Raw genomic sequence first — 15,669 nt, forward strand, 5'->3', positions numbered from 1 at the left:
GGAAACAGTGATTCTCCACAAGGCTACACAATTCGGATCACCAGGGGAGCTTTTGGAACACAAGGCCCACTGCTGGACTCAATCTCTGAGGCTGAGATCTGAATTTATTACTTTTTATTACTTTTTTTTTTTAAAGCTATTTAGCTCTGCACTGAGCCTGATACAGACTCAGCACTCATTAAATGTTACCTGATACTATTACCCTCACTCTCCCTTAGGAACTAATATCCAGAGGTACACTGAAGTATGTATCAGAGATGACTAAAGGCTTGAGGCACTGCAAAACACACCATGCAGTTCCATTATGGCCTGGGGACTCTACATACACTGTCCAGAAGCCAGATTGTAAGCTCCATGAGGACAGGAACTGGGTGTGTTTTGTGTACTGTTCTATCCTCAGGGTCTAATGCAGTGCCTGACACATTGTATGTATATGAATCAAGGGCTGATGTTAGACCACTGCATTATGTGGCCACAGAGGTGATGGCCTACAGTAGGGATGCTGGCACTCCCATGACAGGTGTCCCATTCTGTTGTGTCACTCACTCCATTAGCTGAGACTTAAGGAACCCCTTATAGCTCTCCTCACCTGGAGGCAGCCAGGATGAACAATCTCATTGCAGATACAGCATTCCATGAGTTTCTTCTCAAAGTCTTGTGTCTCTTCATTCTGATCCACCTCTCCACAGAGGGAACATGTGACTGAGTGAGGCAGTCTGGGCTACAAGAGGACAAAGATAGGATCCAAGAGAACTGACTCAGATCCTTATCATTTCAGTTTCCCTTAAACTGAAGATGGGAGATTTGGGTCCTATAATTCTCTAGTAAACACCTGGAAGCATGGAGGCAGGGTGGAGAGAAGGGAGGTTTTTGGTAGGAAAAATGACTGGGGAAGAGGAGGACTCAACCACCTGGGTACTAGAGACTAGTTTATTTTCAGTTGGCCTATCCTTGGCCTCCCCAGTCCTTTCTAATCTACTTGAAGAGGGGAAAGAAGGCAATGATTTGCCCTTCAAATGCTGGTCTCTTGTTTGGAATTAGGTAAAGCCAAAAGATTAAATTGGATTTTTAGTACTGGATACCTTCCATCTAAACCTGGGGTACAAAATAAAGCCAAAAAGAGAGTATAAACCTTTTCTTTCCAACTCTAAAGTCTCTTTAACTTTACACTATATGTATTTCAGTTCCTTTGGCACTGCCACTCCTCCCCCAAATTCTTTACCCAGCAGATCACTCACTGCCAAGCACTGTCGGAGGACACAGGACTGCTTCATGCGTCCAGGCCCCCCAAACTTCTTCATGTCTCTGCAGTAGTGGCAAACACCACACTCTCCTTGCACACAGGCTTTGCATTTTCGACATCGCACTCGTCTCCGTCTGGCTCCTGACACAATCGGGGAGGCAGCAGCTGGCCTCACAGGTGTTAACCGTGGAGCTGGTTTCATAGTGTGAGGCTTTGTAATGGGGATGGTAGGAACCCGCACCTTTGGCCGAGTGGGGAATTTAAGCTGGAAAGAGAAAGCAGTGAGGTCAAATATATCAGGTTGCTTTAAGACTGGAGAGGGTAGAAGATTACATGGTAGCATACCTAGCCCGGGGCTTGGCCCACTATGGCCTACGGGCAGATCTGCCCACTGCTTGTTTCTAGAATAAATTTTATTAACACACAACTCATCTTGTGTATTATCAATGGCTGCTTTTTTTTTTTTTTGAGACAGAGTCTAGCTCTGTTGCCCAGACTGGAATATAGTGGCTTGATCTTGGCTCACTGCAAGTTCCGCCTCCCGAGTTCATGCCATTTTCCTGCCTCAGCCTCCCGAGTAGTTGGGACTACAGGCGCCCGCCACCACGCCAAGGAAATTTTTTTGTATTTTTAGTAGAGACGGGGTTTCACCATGTTAGCCAGGATGGTCTCGATCTCCTGACCTCGTGATCCGCCCGCCTTGGCCTCCCAGAGTGCTGGGATTACAGGCGTGAGCCACCACACCTGGCCAATCAATGGCTGCTTTCATGCTACCATGGTAGAACTGATAAATTGTGACTGTGTGGCGTACAAAACCTAAAATATTTACTATCTTGACCTTTACAGAAAAATTTGCCAGCCCTTGTCCTAGCCCTTTGGCCTACTAATTCAGCTGCTTCCCTTTCATTTTGCAGAGCTGTTAAGATTCATCCCTCCCTGAGCTTTCTGTGTTAAGTGCCATGTACTGAAGTCACTCCAGGAGCCCTCCAATATTTCCTCATCCTGACTGCTCAGATTATACTCCTAAAGAAGACAGTAAACTACCTTAGGGTGAAACGAGTCTTGCTCATTTCTTTAGTACTCCAAATCTAAGCATACAACCTGGTACATAGCAGACACTCCAATAATATTTAAGTGTGGAACACATTTCTTAGCATTTGTATTTACCCTGCTGGTGACCTTTTCAAGGACAAGGACCATGTTTCCTACTACTTTAATTTCTTACCATATCTTAAACACTTTTCTGACACAAAATACTCAAAAACCAGAAATGACTGAATTGTTTTAAGGCAGTCCCCTGTGGCCAAGCAGAGGCCAAGTGGGACTCCTCCCCCTAGTGATGAGGAGGTGATTCTTTAAATATATTGTTCAACTCCATACCTTTATATTCTGCCTAAACACCCCTGGAATGTGATGGCTTTGCAAGTTTCAGCTACAGAACAACAAACAGAAGCCTAATTTATTTGCCAAATTCATGGCCAGGATCAGAATGCTATCATTTATTTAATATGTAACCTTGATAGAGGACAGTATGGGCAAAAAAAATTATACAGGATCTAAACTGAAGAGGCATGAAAATTCATAATTGACAGTTTATTAGCTGACAGTAATTCCTTTCTTATTCTTTTTTTTTTTTGAGACAGAGTTTCGCTCTTGTCGCCCAGCCTGAAGTGCAATGGCGCGATCTCGGCTCACTACAACCTCTGCCTCCCGGGTTCAAGCGATTCTCCTGTCTCAGCCTCCCGAGTAGCTGGGATTATAGGCATGTCCCACCACGCTTGGCTAATTTTGTATTTTTAGTAGAGACAGGGTTTCTTCCTGTTGGTCAGGCTGGTCTCAACTTCCCGACCTCAGGTAATCCGATTGCTTTGGCCTCCCAAAGTGTTGGGATTACAGGCGTGAGCCACCATGCCTGGCCCCTTTATTCTCTTTTCAATTCCATACTGCAAAGTCCAGGTTAAGGGGATTTTTGAGAGAATGATCTCACTACATCAAAGAAAACCTGTGCTCCTTTTAGATATCTATGTAATTATTTTAACTGGCTTTCAATCATATCTGTGAAGATAACTGAGTAACTGGTCACAAGGACAGAAGCGGATGCATTTTGATGAACAAATGCACAATTTGGCATCTGAATCTGGAGGGAGGCCTCCCAGTTTGATAGTTCCGTTGAGAGTCACCTCCAAAGATAGCCAATTACCCTGACTTACAAGTCAAAACAGAACTGCGTAATGATTTTCTGTCAGTTTGTATTAATGCACCGAAAGCCATCTGCCTCTAGTTGTTCTTTTTTTCCCCAGAATGGTAATCATCAACTAACAAAAGGCTTAAGCAGCCTAAAAATCAAACAACATAGTTTCTTACCTTATCCCTTTTTGGCCACTGTACTATAGGAACTCCAGTGAGGGCTAACTTGGGATCGCTGTTGGCAAGCTCTTCCAGCAAAATCTAAGGGTAGGAGGGGAAAGAAGGAAAAATCAGGGCAGGGTGAACAAAGAGCCAACCACCCTGAACAGCATCCAGACTCTGCCTCAGTACCCTTGAGTAGCAAGGGAGGCAGGGTGGCAACTGTCTGTATTTGCCCTTCGTACAGAGACTCACTGGAAAACAAATAAATCAAAGGTGAAGGAGAAAACTCAAACTTAGGCTGCTGCAGTATTATGAAAACTTTGAGGCTGGGCACAGTGGCTCATGCCTGTAAGAGGTGGGAAGATCACTTGAGCCAGGAGTTTGAGACCAGCCTGGGAAACAGAGCAAGACCCATCTCTACAGGGGGCGGGTGGTGGTGGTGGGGGAGCAGAAAGGACTTCAAACTCACCTTTGCTCCCAATCCCTTACTTGTGTACTCATTATACTAACACACTGAAACAACTAACTTACTGTGGCGACAAGTGTTACTTCTCATACAGCTTCTCATACATATGACAGTAAAACTTTATTATTGCTTCTTCACTTTTTACACCAGTTAGTGAATATTATCAGGTAATTAAGTATTGCCTTCATTTCTCATATGTGAGCCAAGTGGCATAAAAATGATTGGCTAATACAGAATTAATGAGATGAACGGTACAGCCTAATGTGCTGATTTAACCCAGGGCTCTTTTCTTCTAAGGCTGATTACAGAAATCTCAATCTCAAATCTCTCTCTCTCTCTCTCTCACACACACACCCACAGAGTCTGTTATTTGCCTTTATTCCTTTAAATGGGGAAAGGAACAATCTTAGGGGCAACAGTTCTCATGGCATTACCAATAAAATTTAAATGACTTATGAACAATGATACAGTGAGAAAATGCCACTTAAGTGAATCACACTGGTTGACTGTTACTTTGGAACAAATTTTTTTTTTTTAGATGGAGTCTCACTCTGTTGCTCAGGCTGGAGTGCAGTGGTGCTATCTCGTTCACTGCAACCTCTGCCTCCCTGGTTCAAACGATTCTGCTGCTTCAGCCTTCTGAGTAGCTGGGATTACAGGCACCTGCCACCATACCCGGCTAATTTTTGTAGTTTTAGTAGAGACGGGGTTTCACCATGTTGGCCAGGCTGGTCTCGAACTCCTGACCTCAGGTGATCCGCTTGCCTCGGCCTCCCAAAGTGCTGGGGTTACAGGCGTGAGCCACCACAACTGGCCAAATCTTTTTGTTTTAGACAGAAATTCCTGAAGCCCAAATCTTCTAGTATAATGAAATCCTTCTTCTTCTGACCTTATGAGCCCTAAAGCAACACCAACAGCAAAATAACTCAAATCTGGGAGACAAGTTACATGATTCCTTTTCTGGCTACCCTAGGTATGTACAGGACGGTAACTGTTTCAGCAAATACTAAACTCTGATCCTGGACAGGTTAGCAAGTCTGGGCCATTGCTAATAATTGTTCTCATAATCCTGTGTGCTCTACCCCAGAGACCAGGACTGTTATGTATTTTCATTCTTAACTTAAGGTTCCTGCTCCAAATCCCAAAGTTGGGACTCAGAAAGACCCTTTATCTCATAGCCAAGAAGCTCCTCTACTAAGATCCCCTTTTGCCAAGTCTCCAGATGCCTCTCACCTTCCCCCAAACTCATTTCATTTGCGGACGTTTTATTTACTTCAAGTTGCTATGGCATCCTTTTCTGTTAGTACCATACAGCGTGGGGGTGAAGAGGCGGGGTCTGGTGCCACGTGGGACAAGGCTCTGGTATGGGCTCCTAATCTCCCTAGGGTGAAAAATTCAGGTCCATTCAAAATGTGTGCTAGGGAGTGCATGGCTCCCCTCCCCCACTTCGCACTGCCGAAGAGTAGGACTCTGCCCATTTCCTCTGCTGAAGTGAACTGAGCTGTCCACAAATGGGGACTTTCCACTTTCAGCAAAACAGACTGCACAGTAAGATCTGCGATTGTTTAAGAGTAGAAAAGGAACTTAACTGTTCACCAAAAGCAGTCTAATTCTACCTGCAAGATTTCTGTGGGGAGTAGGGAAGGGTAGGCAGAAAACTGTGTCGGTGTGTGTGTGGGGGGCGGCAGCTGTTCACACATACAGGACTCAGTTACTGGGGTATGTGTGGGTGTGGAGGGAAATGCAGATTTCCTTCCAAGCCTTATTTTGCTGGGGCCATTCAACCAAGCACGCCCTGCTTTCATCAAAAAAGGCAGACTCCAGCTGAGGCCCTACAAGAAACCATATAAAGAAGCCACCACCCTTCACTAGAGGGGGTTTGGGATAGGAGAGCGGGGGTGGAGTGCGGGAAAGGCTGACGCCTATCTCGGCTCCAGGCATTCGGGAGAACATTTAAACACAGGCCTACACCCTACAGATCACAGGAAGGGAAAGAGAACAGAAGGTGCCTGGGCAGAGAGGGAAAGGATTCTCAAAAGCCAAGCAACCCAATTCAAAAGCACATCCCACCAGGTGAGGGAACAAGTGCAATGACGGCTCAGGCAAGTAACAGCATTGTCCTGGACTCGCCCGGCAGGCAGCAGGCAGTTTCTTCTGCCTCTTCACTGAGACAAAAGTCCCTATAGTTACACGCACCCCAAACCAGAAAGGGTTTGCCGATCGACCGCCTGACCTTTCGTTTCCCGTCGCTCTGGAGCTGCCGAGGCTCTTGGTGAAGTTTCCCCAGCGTCTTTGTTTTGTTTTCTGTATTGGAAGTTCTCCTGAAGGAGTTAGATATTCTGCCTCTAGGAAAATCCGGATTTACTTGAATATTCTGGAATCTCCCAGAGCACATAGGGCAGGGCAGTCCAGCTCTGCCCCTTCAGACTACCCAGAGAGAGCAGCGTGCAACGCTCTGGGTTCCTTCTCGAGCCCTTCAGCTCAGCCGCGGCTTCCTGTGCCTGCGAACAATGCTGCTGCGTCACCCACATGCAGCTCCCAGAAATGCTTTGCAACGGAAGATGGCAGGAGGGGGAGCCGAGCGAGAGTGAGCGAGCCAGGCAGAGGGCCCAGCCGTTCTGCTGCAGAGCCGGGAGGGGGTGTGTTCAGCAACTGCTTTCTTCCTCGCGATTGGAAGAGGCCCTGCCAGGGAGGGGAGCTCAGCCACAGCCCCCGCCCTGTCTCCCTCCCACCACCACTGCAATAGGAGAACCTAGGGCCAGCCCCCTGAGGGCTCCCGGTGGCAGACTTCTGAAGGCGCCAGCAAAAGGGAAGGCTTTAACTCATTCTGCAGGCTACACTAGGCACCTTGGCCCACATTTGTCCTTGTCTCAGTCTACACCCTTCCCCTCAGGGTCACCTCTCACTGTTACTGCCAGAGCTCTCTGGCTGACTGCACACACACTTATCTCTCCCCTCTCAGCAAGTATAGGGGGGTCGCCCAAAGTTCCGCTTCTCTGGATGAACTAGGCACGGGAGCTGAGTTCCTGGAGTTATCTTCTCCTGCACACTGCCTGCTTCACCTGCCCTCGCCGACTTGCTCCCAGCCCACAATCCAGAATCTGCCTACGTGTTCCAAAAAACCTTCAGAAATGGCCCATGTCAGCCAATATTGAGATATTCAATAAAATATGGCTAACATCAACTACATCTAAAACAGATGCCTGCTTCTGATTTTGACAAGGACTCCACCCCCACACTACAGTACTAGAAATGTCCGTGCAGCAATCCTGCAGCGGTTCCACTGGGAACAAGTCAAACAACTGAGGCACAACCTAAGGGCAACATACTTTGCCCTCCTGTCTCTAAACAAGGTGCAGGAAACCAGGGAACACACTTTCTCCCAACTCTGGCAGTCTCCTCTGCCTATAAGATTATCCTCTTGGATTTCCATTTCTATTCAAGTCTGTTTGCCTGTCTCATTCTTGATATTCCCTAGATGAAGCAGCCAGTCCTGCATCCTGTCAAGACACCTCACTACCTTCTTAGAGCCACTCAGACTGACAGGTATTGCTCACGCCTCTACACACCGAACCCTGATTCCTGGATCCCCAGCTGGGATGAAGCTCAGACTGAACACACACTCCCTTCAGTCTACAGGAGGAAGAGAGGGTGCACACTCTGGTTGAGTTTCTAGGGATCCACAGTGTACCAAACATCAGCATGGGAGAACCTCAATAGGAATCAAATACTTAGCAGAAACAGTTTGGGTCTGAATTTATGTGATTTTTAGACTTTTACAAAGGTAACTTGCCTTTTTTGCAGATGCTTTGATTTAAACATCTAGCTCTTAAGCATTCTTACTTATTTCCAGGACAGTTGTTTCAGTGAGTTTCTGGTACAGATTTAGTGGCTAACTAGGCTTTCTAAAGTCTGGGGCTTTGCTACCAAGGGCTTCATATGTTATTTTCATCGTAGTTTACCAGAGGAAGGAGAGACTTTTGTGCTCTCGGCTGAGCTCCTCCTGGAAATGCTTATATGAACATCCTAACCCTAAACCTCTCCCTGGCACTGTATCTTAAGACTCAAGACCCAGTGCAGGCCGGGCGCGGTGGCTCAAGCCTGTAATCCCAGCACTTTGGCAGGCCGAGACGGGCGGATCACGAGGTCAGGAGATCGAGACCATCCTGGCTAACACGGTGAAACCCCATCTCTACTAAAAAATACAAAAAAACTAGCCGGGCGAGGTGGCGGGCGCCTGTAGTCCCAGCTACTCGGGAGACTGAGGCAGGAGAATGGCGTGAACCCGGGAGGCGGAGCTTGCAGTGAGCTGAGATCCGGCCACTGCACTCCAGCCTGGGCGACAGAGCGAGACTCCGTCTCAAAAAAAAAAAAAAAAAAAAAAAAAAAAAGAAAAAAGACCCAGTGCAATCGGCTTATTTTGTTTGAAAAGCTTTCCTTAACAGTGATCTAGCTATTGAGAGGTCTTCTTGGAAAATGCTTATTTTGATCTTCAGTGCTATTTATATTACAGAGATGATAAAGTATGAATACTTAAGAGAAAACATATTACTTTAAAACAAACATAAGTTCAAGTTGCAGCAAGTACAAATTCTAGAGACCACCAGGAAAGGACAAAAAGCAGATAGGGCACTAGGAAACTCACTCCCATTAAGTTTCCAAATCACAAATTAAACCAGGCCTAACTTTTCCCCCTCCTGCTAATTCAGAATAAAAGATAGGCAAAAAAGATAAGAATTACTAAGACCATGACATTACATAATACAAGAATATAAGGAAAATATTTAAAATAATTGTATGTGCTTTAACCATATAAGACTCATAACTGAGTTATACTACCTAAAACTTTCTATTCAGTAAGAATGTACGAATTTTTACAAATATCTTATTACTAAATATTGCAAATAAAGTTTTATTTGTATGGTTGGCCTTTTTTCTTTTTTATACAGGGTCTCGCTTTGTTGCCCAGGCTAAAGTGCAGTGGTACGATGACAGCTTACTACAGCCTAGACCTCAGCCCCCTGAGTAGCTGGGACTATTAGGTGCACACTACCATGCTCGGCTAATTTCTTGATTTTTTAAAGATGGAGTCTTACTATGTTGCCCAGGCTGGTCTTGAACTCCTGGCCTTAAGTGATCCTCCTGCCTCAGCCTCCCAAAGTGCTGGGATTATAGGCATGAGCTACCACATCTGGCCTAGGTTGCTTTTTTTAAAAAACAAAAAACACACATCTGTAAGCCTGGACCCAGGACAAAAAAAAAAAAAAAAAAAAAAAAAAAAGCTGACTTGGTTGGGTAAGGTGGCTCATTCCTGCAATCCCAGCACTTTGGGAGGGTGAAGCAGGAGGATTGCTCAAGGCAAGGAGTTCAAGATTCAAGACCAGACTGGTCAATACAGCAAGACCTCATCGCTAATAATAATAATAAAGAAAAATTTAAAAACATTTAAAAATCTGGCTTAATCGAATAAGAGCTAACTATACTGGGTCTTCTACTAGTTCTTTTATTAGTGTCAGAATAACCCTCAAATTATCAGCTGAAGATAATTCCTAATTAGTATTTCTGGAGTTATTTGCAACCATAACTGTTTCTGCTTCAATCTCATCATACTCCTGGGATGGGGCCTAATATAAATTTTTAGATCATAGTTCCAAAATAAAATGTTAAGATTCTTAGATAAGAGTATCAGTAGCCTATTACATCACAAATAACAATTTTCTAATTTATAAATTGAGAGCTTTTACCATTTATATAATGTTGTAGTAATAAATTTATATCCTATAACAGGAAAGTTTATTAGCTGATGAATTAAGAAGACTGGAACATCTATTTCCCTCAGGATAGACTCTGCCACTCTCACTCATTTGCTCTGTGCCCTGTGTCATGCCAGGCACCTGCAAACCTGGACTGCACTTATTTCCTATTACTTAGCTCACTTTTATATCTGCTTTGCCACTGAACTCCAAGGCCCTTGAGGACTAGGACCATGGCATGTCTGCATAGTTTCCTTAACACTCAATCTGATTCCTGACACAGAGTAGGCAGGCATTATTCAGAGCAGTGGAATAAGTGAACTTCATATATTTGTAACATCTAATTTTTTTCTGGCTGTAATAATGCACTGCTTATTAAGTATTTTACTAATCTTGTTAATTTTAACAATAATCTCACAGAGATATTTTATAGAGGAGAAAATAGGTTTTCATAAGTTTAGTAACTTACCCAAAGCTCACAAAGCATGATTGGCAGGCTTATCAAAATGTTTAGAGAAAACAGGAAGGTAGAAAAGTATTCAACAACACCGAATTTGCTTTATTAAGTGAGCTGGGCAGTCATATATTGTTATATTGAAAACTTCTTTTATATAGGCACCTATGTTAAGAATTCCTTTATCACCAAAATAAATACCAACAAAAACAACAATCTGATTAAAAACTCAAATTCTGGCTGGGCGTGGTGGCTCACGCCTGTAATTCTAGCACTCTGGGAGGCCTAGACAGGCGGATCACTTGAGGTCAGGACTCAAGACCAGCCTGGCCAACATGGTGAAAACCCATCTCTACTGAAAATACAAAAATTAGCCAGGCGTTGTGGCACACACCTATAATCCCAGCTACTCTGGAGGTTGAGGCAGGAGAATCACTTGAACCCGAGAGGCCAAGGCTGCAGTGAGCCTAGATCACGCCACTGCACTTTGGCCTGGGTGACAGAGCAAGACTTCACCTCAAAAAAAAAAAACAAAACAAAACTCACAAAAATAAAGAAACCTCAAATTCTTCCAGATGACTACTACCACCCTACTATGCCCTGCTATCAGCAGGTTGGGATGTACCCTTCTAGATTCCTCTGCAATGCACAAACACGCATACGCCTTTTCTTACATTAATGGGACCGTAGTATACATACTGTTCCATGTCCTACTTTTTTATTCAACATATATCAATAACACAACTTATCAATTTTAGAAATGTTAAGAATAGCCGGGCGCGGTGGCTCAAGCCTGTAATCCCAGCACTTTGGGAGGCCGAGACGGGCGGATCACGAGGTCAGGAGATCGAGACCATCCTGGTGAACATGGTGAAACCCCGTCTCTACTAAAAAATACAAAAAAAACTAGTCGGGGGCCGGGCGCGGTGGCTCAAGCCTGTAATCCCAGCACTTTGGGAGGCCGAGACGGGTGGATCACGAGGTCAGGAGATCGAGACTATCCTGGCTAACACGGTGAAACCCCATCTCTACTAAAAAATACAAAAAACTAGCCGGGCGAGGTGGCGGGCGCCTGTAGTCCCAGCTACTCGGGAGGCTGAGGCAGGAGAATGGCGTGAACCCGGGAGGCGGAGCTTGCAGTGAGCTGAGATCCGGCCACTGCACTCCAGCCTGGGCGACAGAGCGAGACTCCGTCTCAAAAAAAAAAAAAAAAAAAAAAAAAAAAAACTAGTCGGGCGAGGTGGAGGGCGCCTGTAGTCCCAGCTACTCGGGAGGCTGAGGCAGGAGAATGGCGTAAACCCGGGAGGCGGAGCTTGCAGTGAGCTGAGATCCGGCCACTGCACTCCAGCCTGGGCGACAGAGCCAGACTCCATCTCAAAAAAAAAAAAAAAAAAAAAAAAAAAAGAAATGTTAAGAATATCTTGGCCAGGCTCAGTGGCTCACGCCTATAATCCCAGAACTTTGAGAGGCCAAGGTAGGTGGATCACAAGGTCCGGAGTTCAAGACCAGCCTGGCCAATATGGTGAAACCCTGTTTCTACTAAAAATACAAAAATTAGCTGGGCATGGTGGCACGTGCCTGTAGTCCTAGCTACTCAGGAGGCTGAGGCAGGAGAATCGCTTGAACCCAGGAGGCAGAGGCTGCGGTGAGCTGAGATTGCGCCATTGCACTCCAGCCTGGGCAAAATGAATGAAACCCAGTCTCAAAAAAAAAAAAAAAAAGAAAAAGAAAAAGGCCGGGCACGGTGGCTTACGCCTGTAATCCCAGTACTTTGGGAGGCCGAGGCGGGCGGATCATGAGGTCAGAAGATAGAGACCATCCTGGCTAACACGGTGAAACTCCGTCTCTACTAAAAATACAAAAATTAGCCAGGCGTGGTGGCAGGCGCCTACAGTCCCAGCTACTGGGGGACTGAGACAGGAGAACCGCGTGAATCTGGGAGGTGGAGCTTGCGGTGAGCCGAGTTTGCGCCACTGCACTCCAGCCTGGGCGACAGGGCGAGACACCATCTCAATAAAAAACAAATAACAACAAAAAAACAAACAAATAAAAATTCTCATAGTAGGAGAACCCCATTCTACCTATGCACACTTTCAGGAGTCAACATTACCCACAACCCCTCTCAAACAGAACCTTATATACATGCTGATAGCTTTACCAGTAAGTCACCTTTTTTTTTTTTTTTTTTTGAGACGGAGTCTTGCTCTGTCACCCAGACCCAGGCTGGAGTGCAGTGGCGCCATCTCGGCTCACTGAAAGCCCTGCCTACTCTCTTTCTTTATGAGACAAGGTCTCACTCTTTTGCCCAGGCTGGAGTGCAGTAGTGAGATCGCAGCTCACTGAAGCCTCAACTTGCCCAACTCAAGCGATCCTCCCACCTCCACACCTGGCTAATTTTGTATTTTTGTAGAGATGAGGTTTCGCCACATTGCCCAGGCTGGTCTCAAGTGATCTGCCTGCCTCTGCCACCTAAAGCACTGGGACAAGAAGTGTGAGCCACTGGGCCCTGCCTAAGTCAGTACTTTTTAATGTCCTGCTTTTTCACTTAATCCCCTTCCAACTCTATATTCTTTTTTTTTTTTTTTTTTTTTGAGGCGGAGTTTCACTCTGTCTCCCAGGCTGGAGTGCAGTGGCCGGATCTCAGCTCACTGCAAGCTCCGCCTCCCGGGTTTACGCCATTCTCCTGCCTCAGCCTCCTCAGTAGCTGGGACTACAGGCGCCCGCCACCTCGCCCGGCTAGTTTTTTTTTTTTTGTATTTTTTAGTAGAGACGGGGTTTCACCATGTTAGCCAGGACGGTCTCGATCTCCTGACCTCGTGATCCGCCCGTCTCGGCCTCCCAAAGTGCTGGGATTACAGGCTTGAGCCACCGCGCCCGGCCCCAACTCTATATTCTATGACTTGTTCTTCAACACTGTAGAACTTAACCTTTAAGAATCTTCAAAGCCCCCCCCCCCCCCCTTTTTTTTTTTTGAGACGAAGTCTCGCTCTGTCGCCTAGGCTGGAGTGCAGCGGCGCGATCTTGGCTCACTACAAGCTCTGCCTCCTGGGTTCATGCCATTCTCCTGCCTCAGCCTCCCAAGTAGCTGGGACTACAGGCGCCCGCCACCACGCCTGGCTAATTTTTTTGTATTTTTAGTAGAGACGGGGTTTCACCGTGTTAGCCAGGATGATCTCGATCTCCTGACCTCGTGATCCGCCTGCCTCGGCCTCCCAAAGTGCTGGGATTATAGGCATGAGCCACCGCGCCCGGCCCAGAGCCCTTTTATCACAGCACTGAAATGCACTATTTTTTCCTTGGAATATTATGAATATCTCATCTACCACTTTTGCCCTCATCTCTTCTACTAATTATTTCTGAAAGCCAGATAAGTTACAACAGCAAACAATTCCTCTCTCTGCAGGAAGGGTAAACTGCATTAGCTTTGTCCCGCACTGAAGTGTAGCCATCAGTGCTATAAGCATCAAGTTTTCTAGCATGCAAAGTCCCCAGCTGTGGAGTGATTCAGTACCTACCCAATCTAATGCTTTTTTCTTTTGAGTGATGCTCAGATTCTCAAGGTATTCAAGCTCTAAGCTTGCTATATCTTTTCTGAGATTTAGCAAAACTGATCAAATATAGGAATAATTAATCTATCTGATCTTAAACTACACCTGCAGAGTTGGAATCTAAATCTGTTGTCTTCTGATGTCAGCTACATTTTGACTGTGGTTTTGGGTAAACGAGAAGGTGTGGATAAGTCTCCAGAGGGAGAATTCAAACACTGTCGGCCTGTGTAGTCATCTCCTGGCTATTTGTTCCTCATGCTCTGGCCTCTGCCACTATATCTTAGCCAGTGATGGCAGTCACGTTTTTTCAGTGGTCCCTGATTAACACAAGCAAGCTCTCTCCAGACACTTTTCATAACGCTAAGCCTCCTTTTTAGATGTTTCTTCTTAACTCATCTCTCTTCTTGCTAACTCTGCTTAATATTTAACCCAAATCTTTCTACTTTTTCCCTTGGTATACCACTGTACCACTCTGTCACCTTAAATCTCCTTATTTAGCTATTTTAACTAGTTAAACTACTCCAGTGTTTTTTTGTTGCTGTTGTTGTTGAGAAAGGGTTTCACTTCCATCACCCAGGCTGGAGCGCGATGGCGCAATCTCGACTCACTGCAACCTTCGCCTCCCGGGTTCAAGTGATTCTCCTGCCTCAGCCTCCTGAGTAGCTGGGACTACAGGTGCGCGCCACTATGCCCAGCTGATTTATATATATGTATTTTTTCTAGAGATGGGGTTTCGACATGTTGGCCAGGATGGTCGCAAACTCCTGGGCTCAAGTGATCCGCCTACCTCAGCCTCCCAAAGTGCTGAGATTACAGGCGTGAGCTACCACGCTCAGCCTCCAATAGTTTGAGTGTGTGTATTTCTGCCACACTTGACCTTGTATAATTGATTAGTGGATTATAATATGGCTTTTTACAACTGAATTCAATGAGGTCAAATCTATCTACAGACATTCCCTAGGGCTGAAAAGACTTTTTTTAAAATCATGAATTAGAAATACAGATACCCAGGCCAAAAGACTGTTAGAGGTGCAACCTTGTAAGTCTTTTTTCTTAGGGTCCCTAACAATTATGCAAGTTAAAAGTCTCAAAGGTCACAATTTAGGCCAGGCATGGTGGCTCACGCCTGTAATCCCAGCACTTTCGGAGGCTGAGCCGAGTGGATCGCCTGAGGTCAGGAATTTGAGATCAGCCTGACCAACATGGTGAAACCTCATCTCTACTAATAATATAAAAATTAGTTGGGCCACCGTGGTGGCACGCTCCTGTAGTCCCAGCTACTCAGGAGGCTGAGGCAGGAGAATTGCTTGAACCCAGGAGGTGGAGGCTGCAGTGAGCCGAGATCACGCCATTGCACTCCAGTCTGGGCGACAAGAGCAAAACTCTGTCTCCAAAAGAAAAAAAAAAAGTCACAATTTAAAGTTTCCCACATGCATCCATAATGGAATATAAGTCTTACCACAACGGAAATGAAGAATCTGAATGTCCTTTGTCCATTTAAGGGTATGAAGTGAGTCTGGGAAAGTATGGCTAAATTTGTTTTGTTGCACACATGAATCATTATAGAAGTAGGACCACACCTACCTGGAATGTTGTAATTTCCTCCCATAAATAAAAGCCATGATGGTATCAACTGCCTCTTCTTATAGCAAACATTATAAAACCAAACTACAACACCAACTGTCCAGTTTCTATCACTACTAAGGAGGACCAACTTTATCAGGTTTTCGCCCCTTTTAGGCCTCTGTTATTTTTTTACGTTTTCACTGACACATAAACAATATAAGATCTAATTAGAATGTTGATTTTAAAAAGAATAAAAGATGAAGTCCTATCCTAGTCTTTGGAATTCTTTC

The 15,669-nt window shown here is 45.4% G+C and overlaps 1 protein-coding gene across 4 annotated transcripts in view; it reads right to left on the reverse strand.

Annotated features, from left to right (window-relative positions):
• LOC105469666 (lysine demethylase 2A) overlaps positions 1 to 15,669 on the reverse strand; it is a 154,138-nt gene that overhangs the window by 10,729 nt on the left and 127,740 nt on the right. For 3 of the 4 annotated variants that reach the window (XM_071074199.1, XM_011721003.2, XM_011721004.3), the window contains 3 exons: positions 3,608 to 3,691; positions 1,239 to 1,508; positions 590 to 721 (listed from right to left, as the gene is read on the reverse strand). In XM_071074199.1, coding sequence (XP_070930300.1) covers positions 590 to 721; positions 1,239 to 1,508; positions 3,608 to 3,691 — 486 coding nt within the window. Of the gene's footprint in view, positions 1 to 589; positions 722 to 1,238; positions 1,509 to 3,607; positions 3,692 to 6,291; positions 8,120 to 15,669 lie in introns of those variants that run through there. The other variant, XM_011721005.3, reaches the window with a different exon arrangement.

This window comes from Macaca nemestrina, chromosome 12 (assembly GCF_043159975.1).
Source record: "Macaca nemestrina isolate mMacNem1 chromosome 12, mMacNem.hap1, whole genome shotgun sequence".
NCBI lineage: Eukaryota > Metazoa > Chordata > Mammalia > Primates > Cercopithecidae > Macaca > Macaca nemestrina.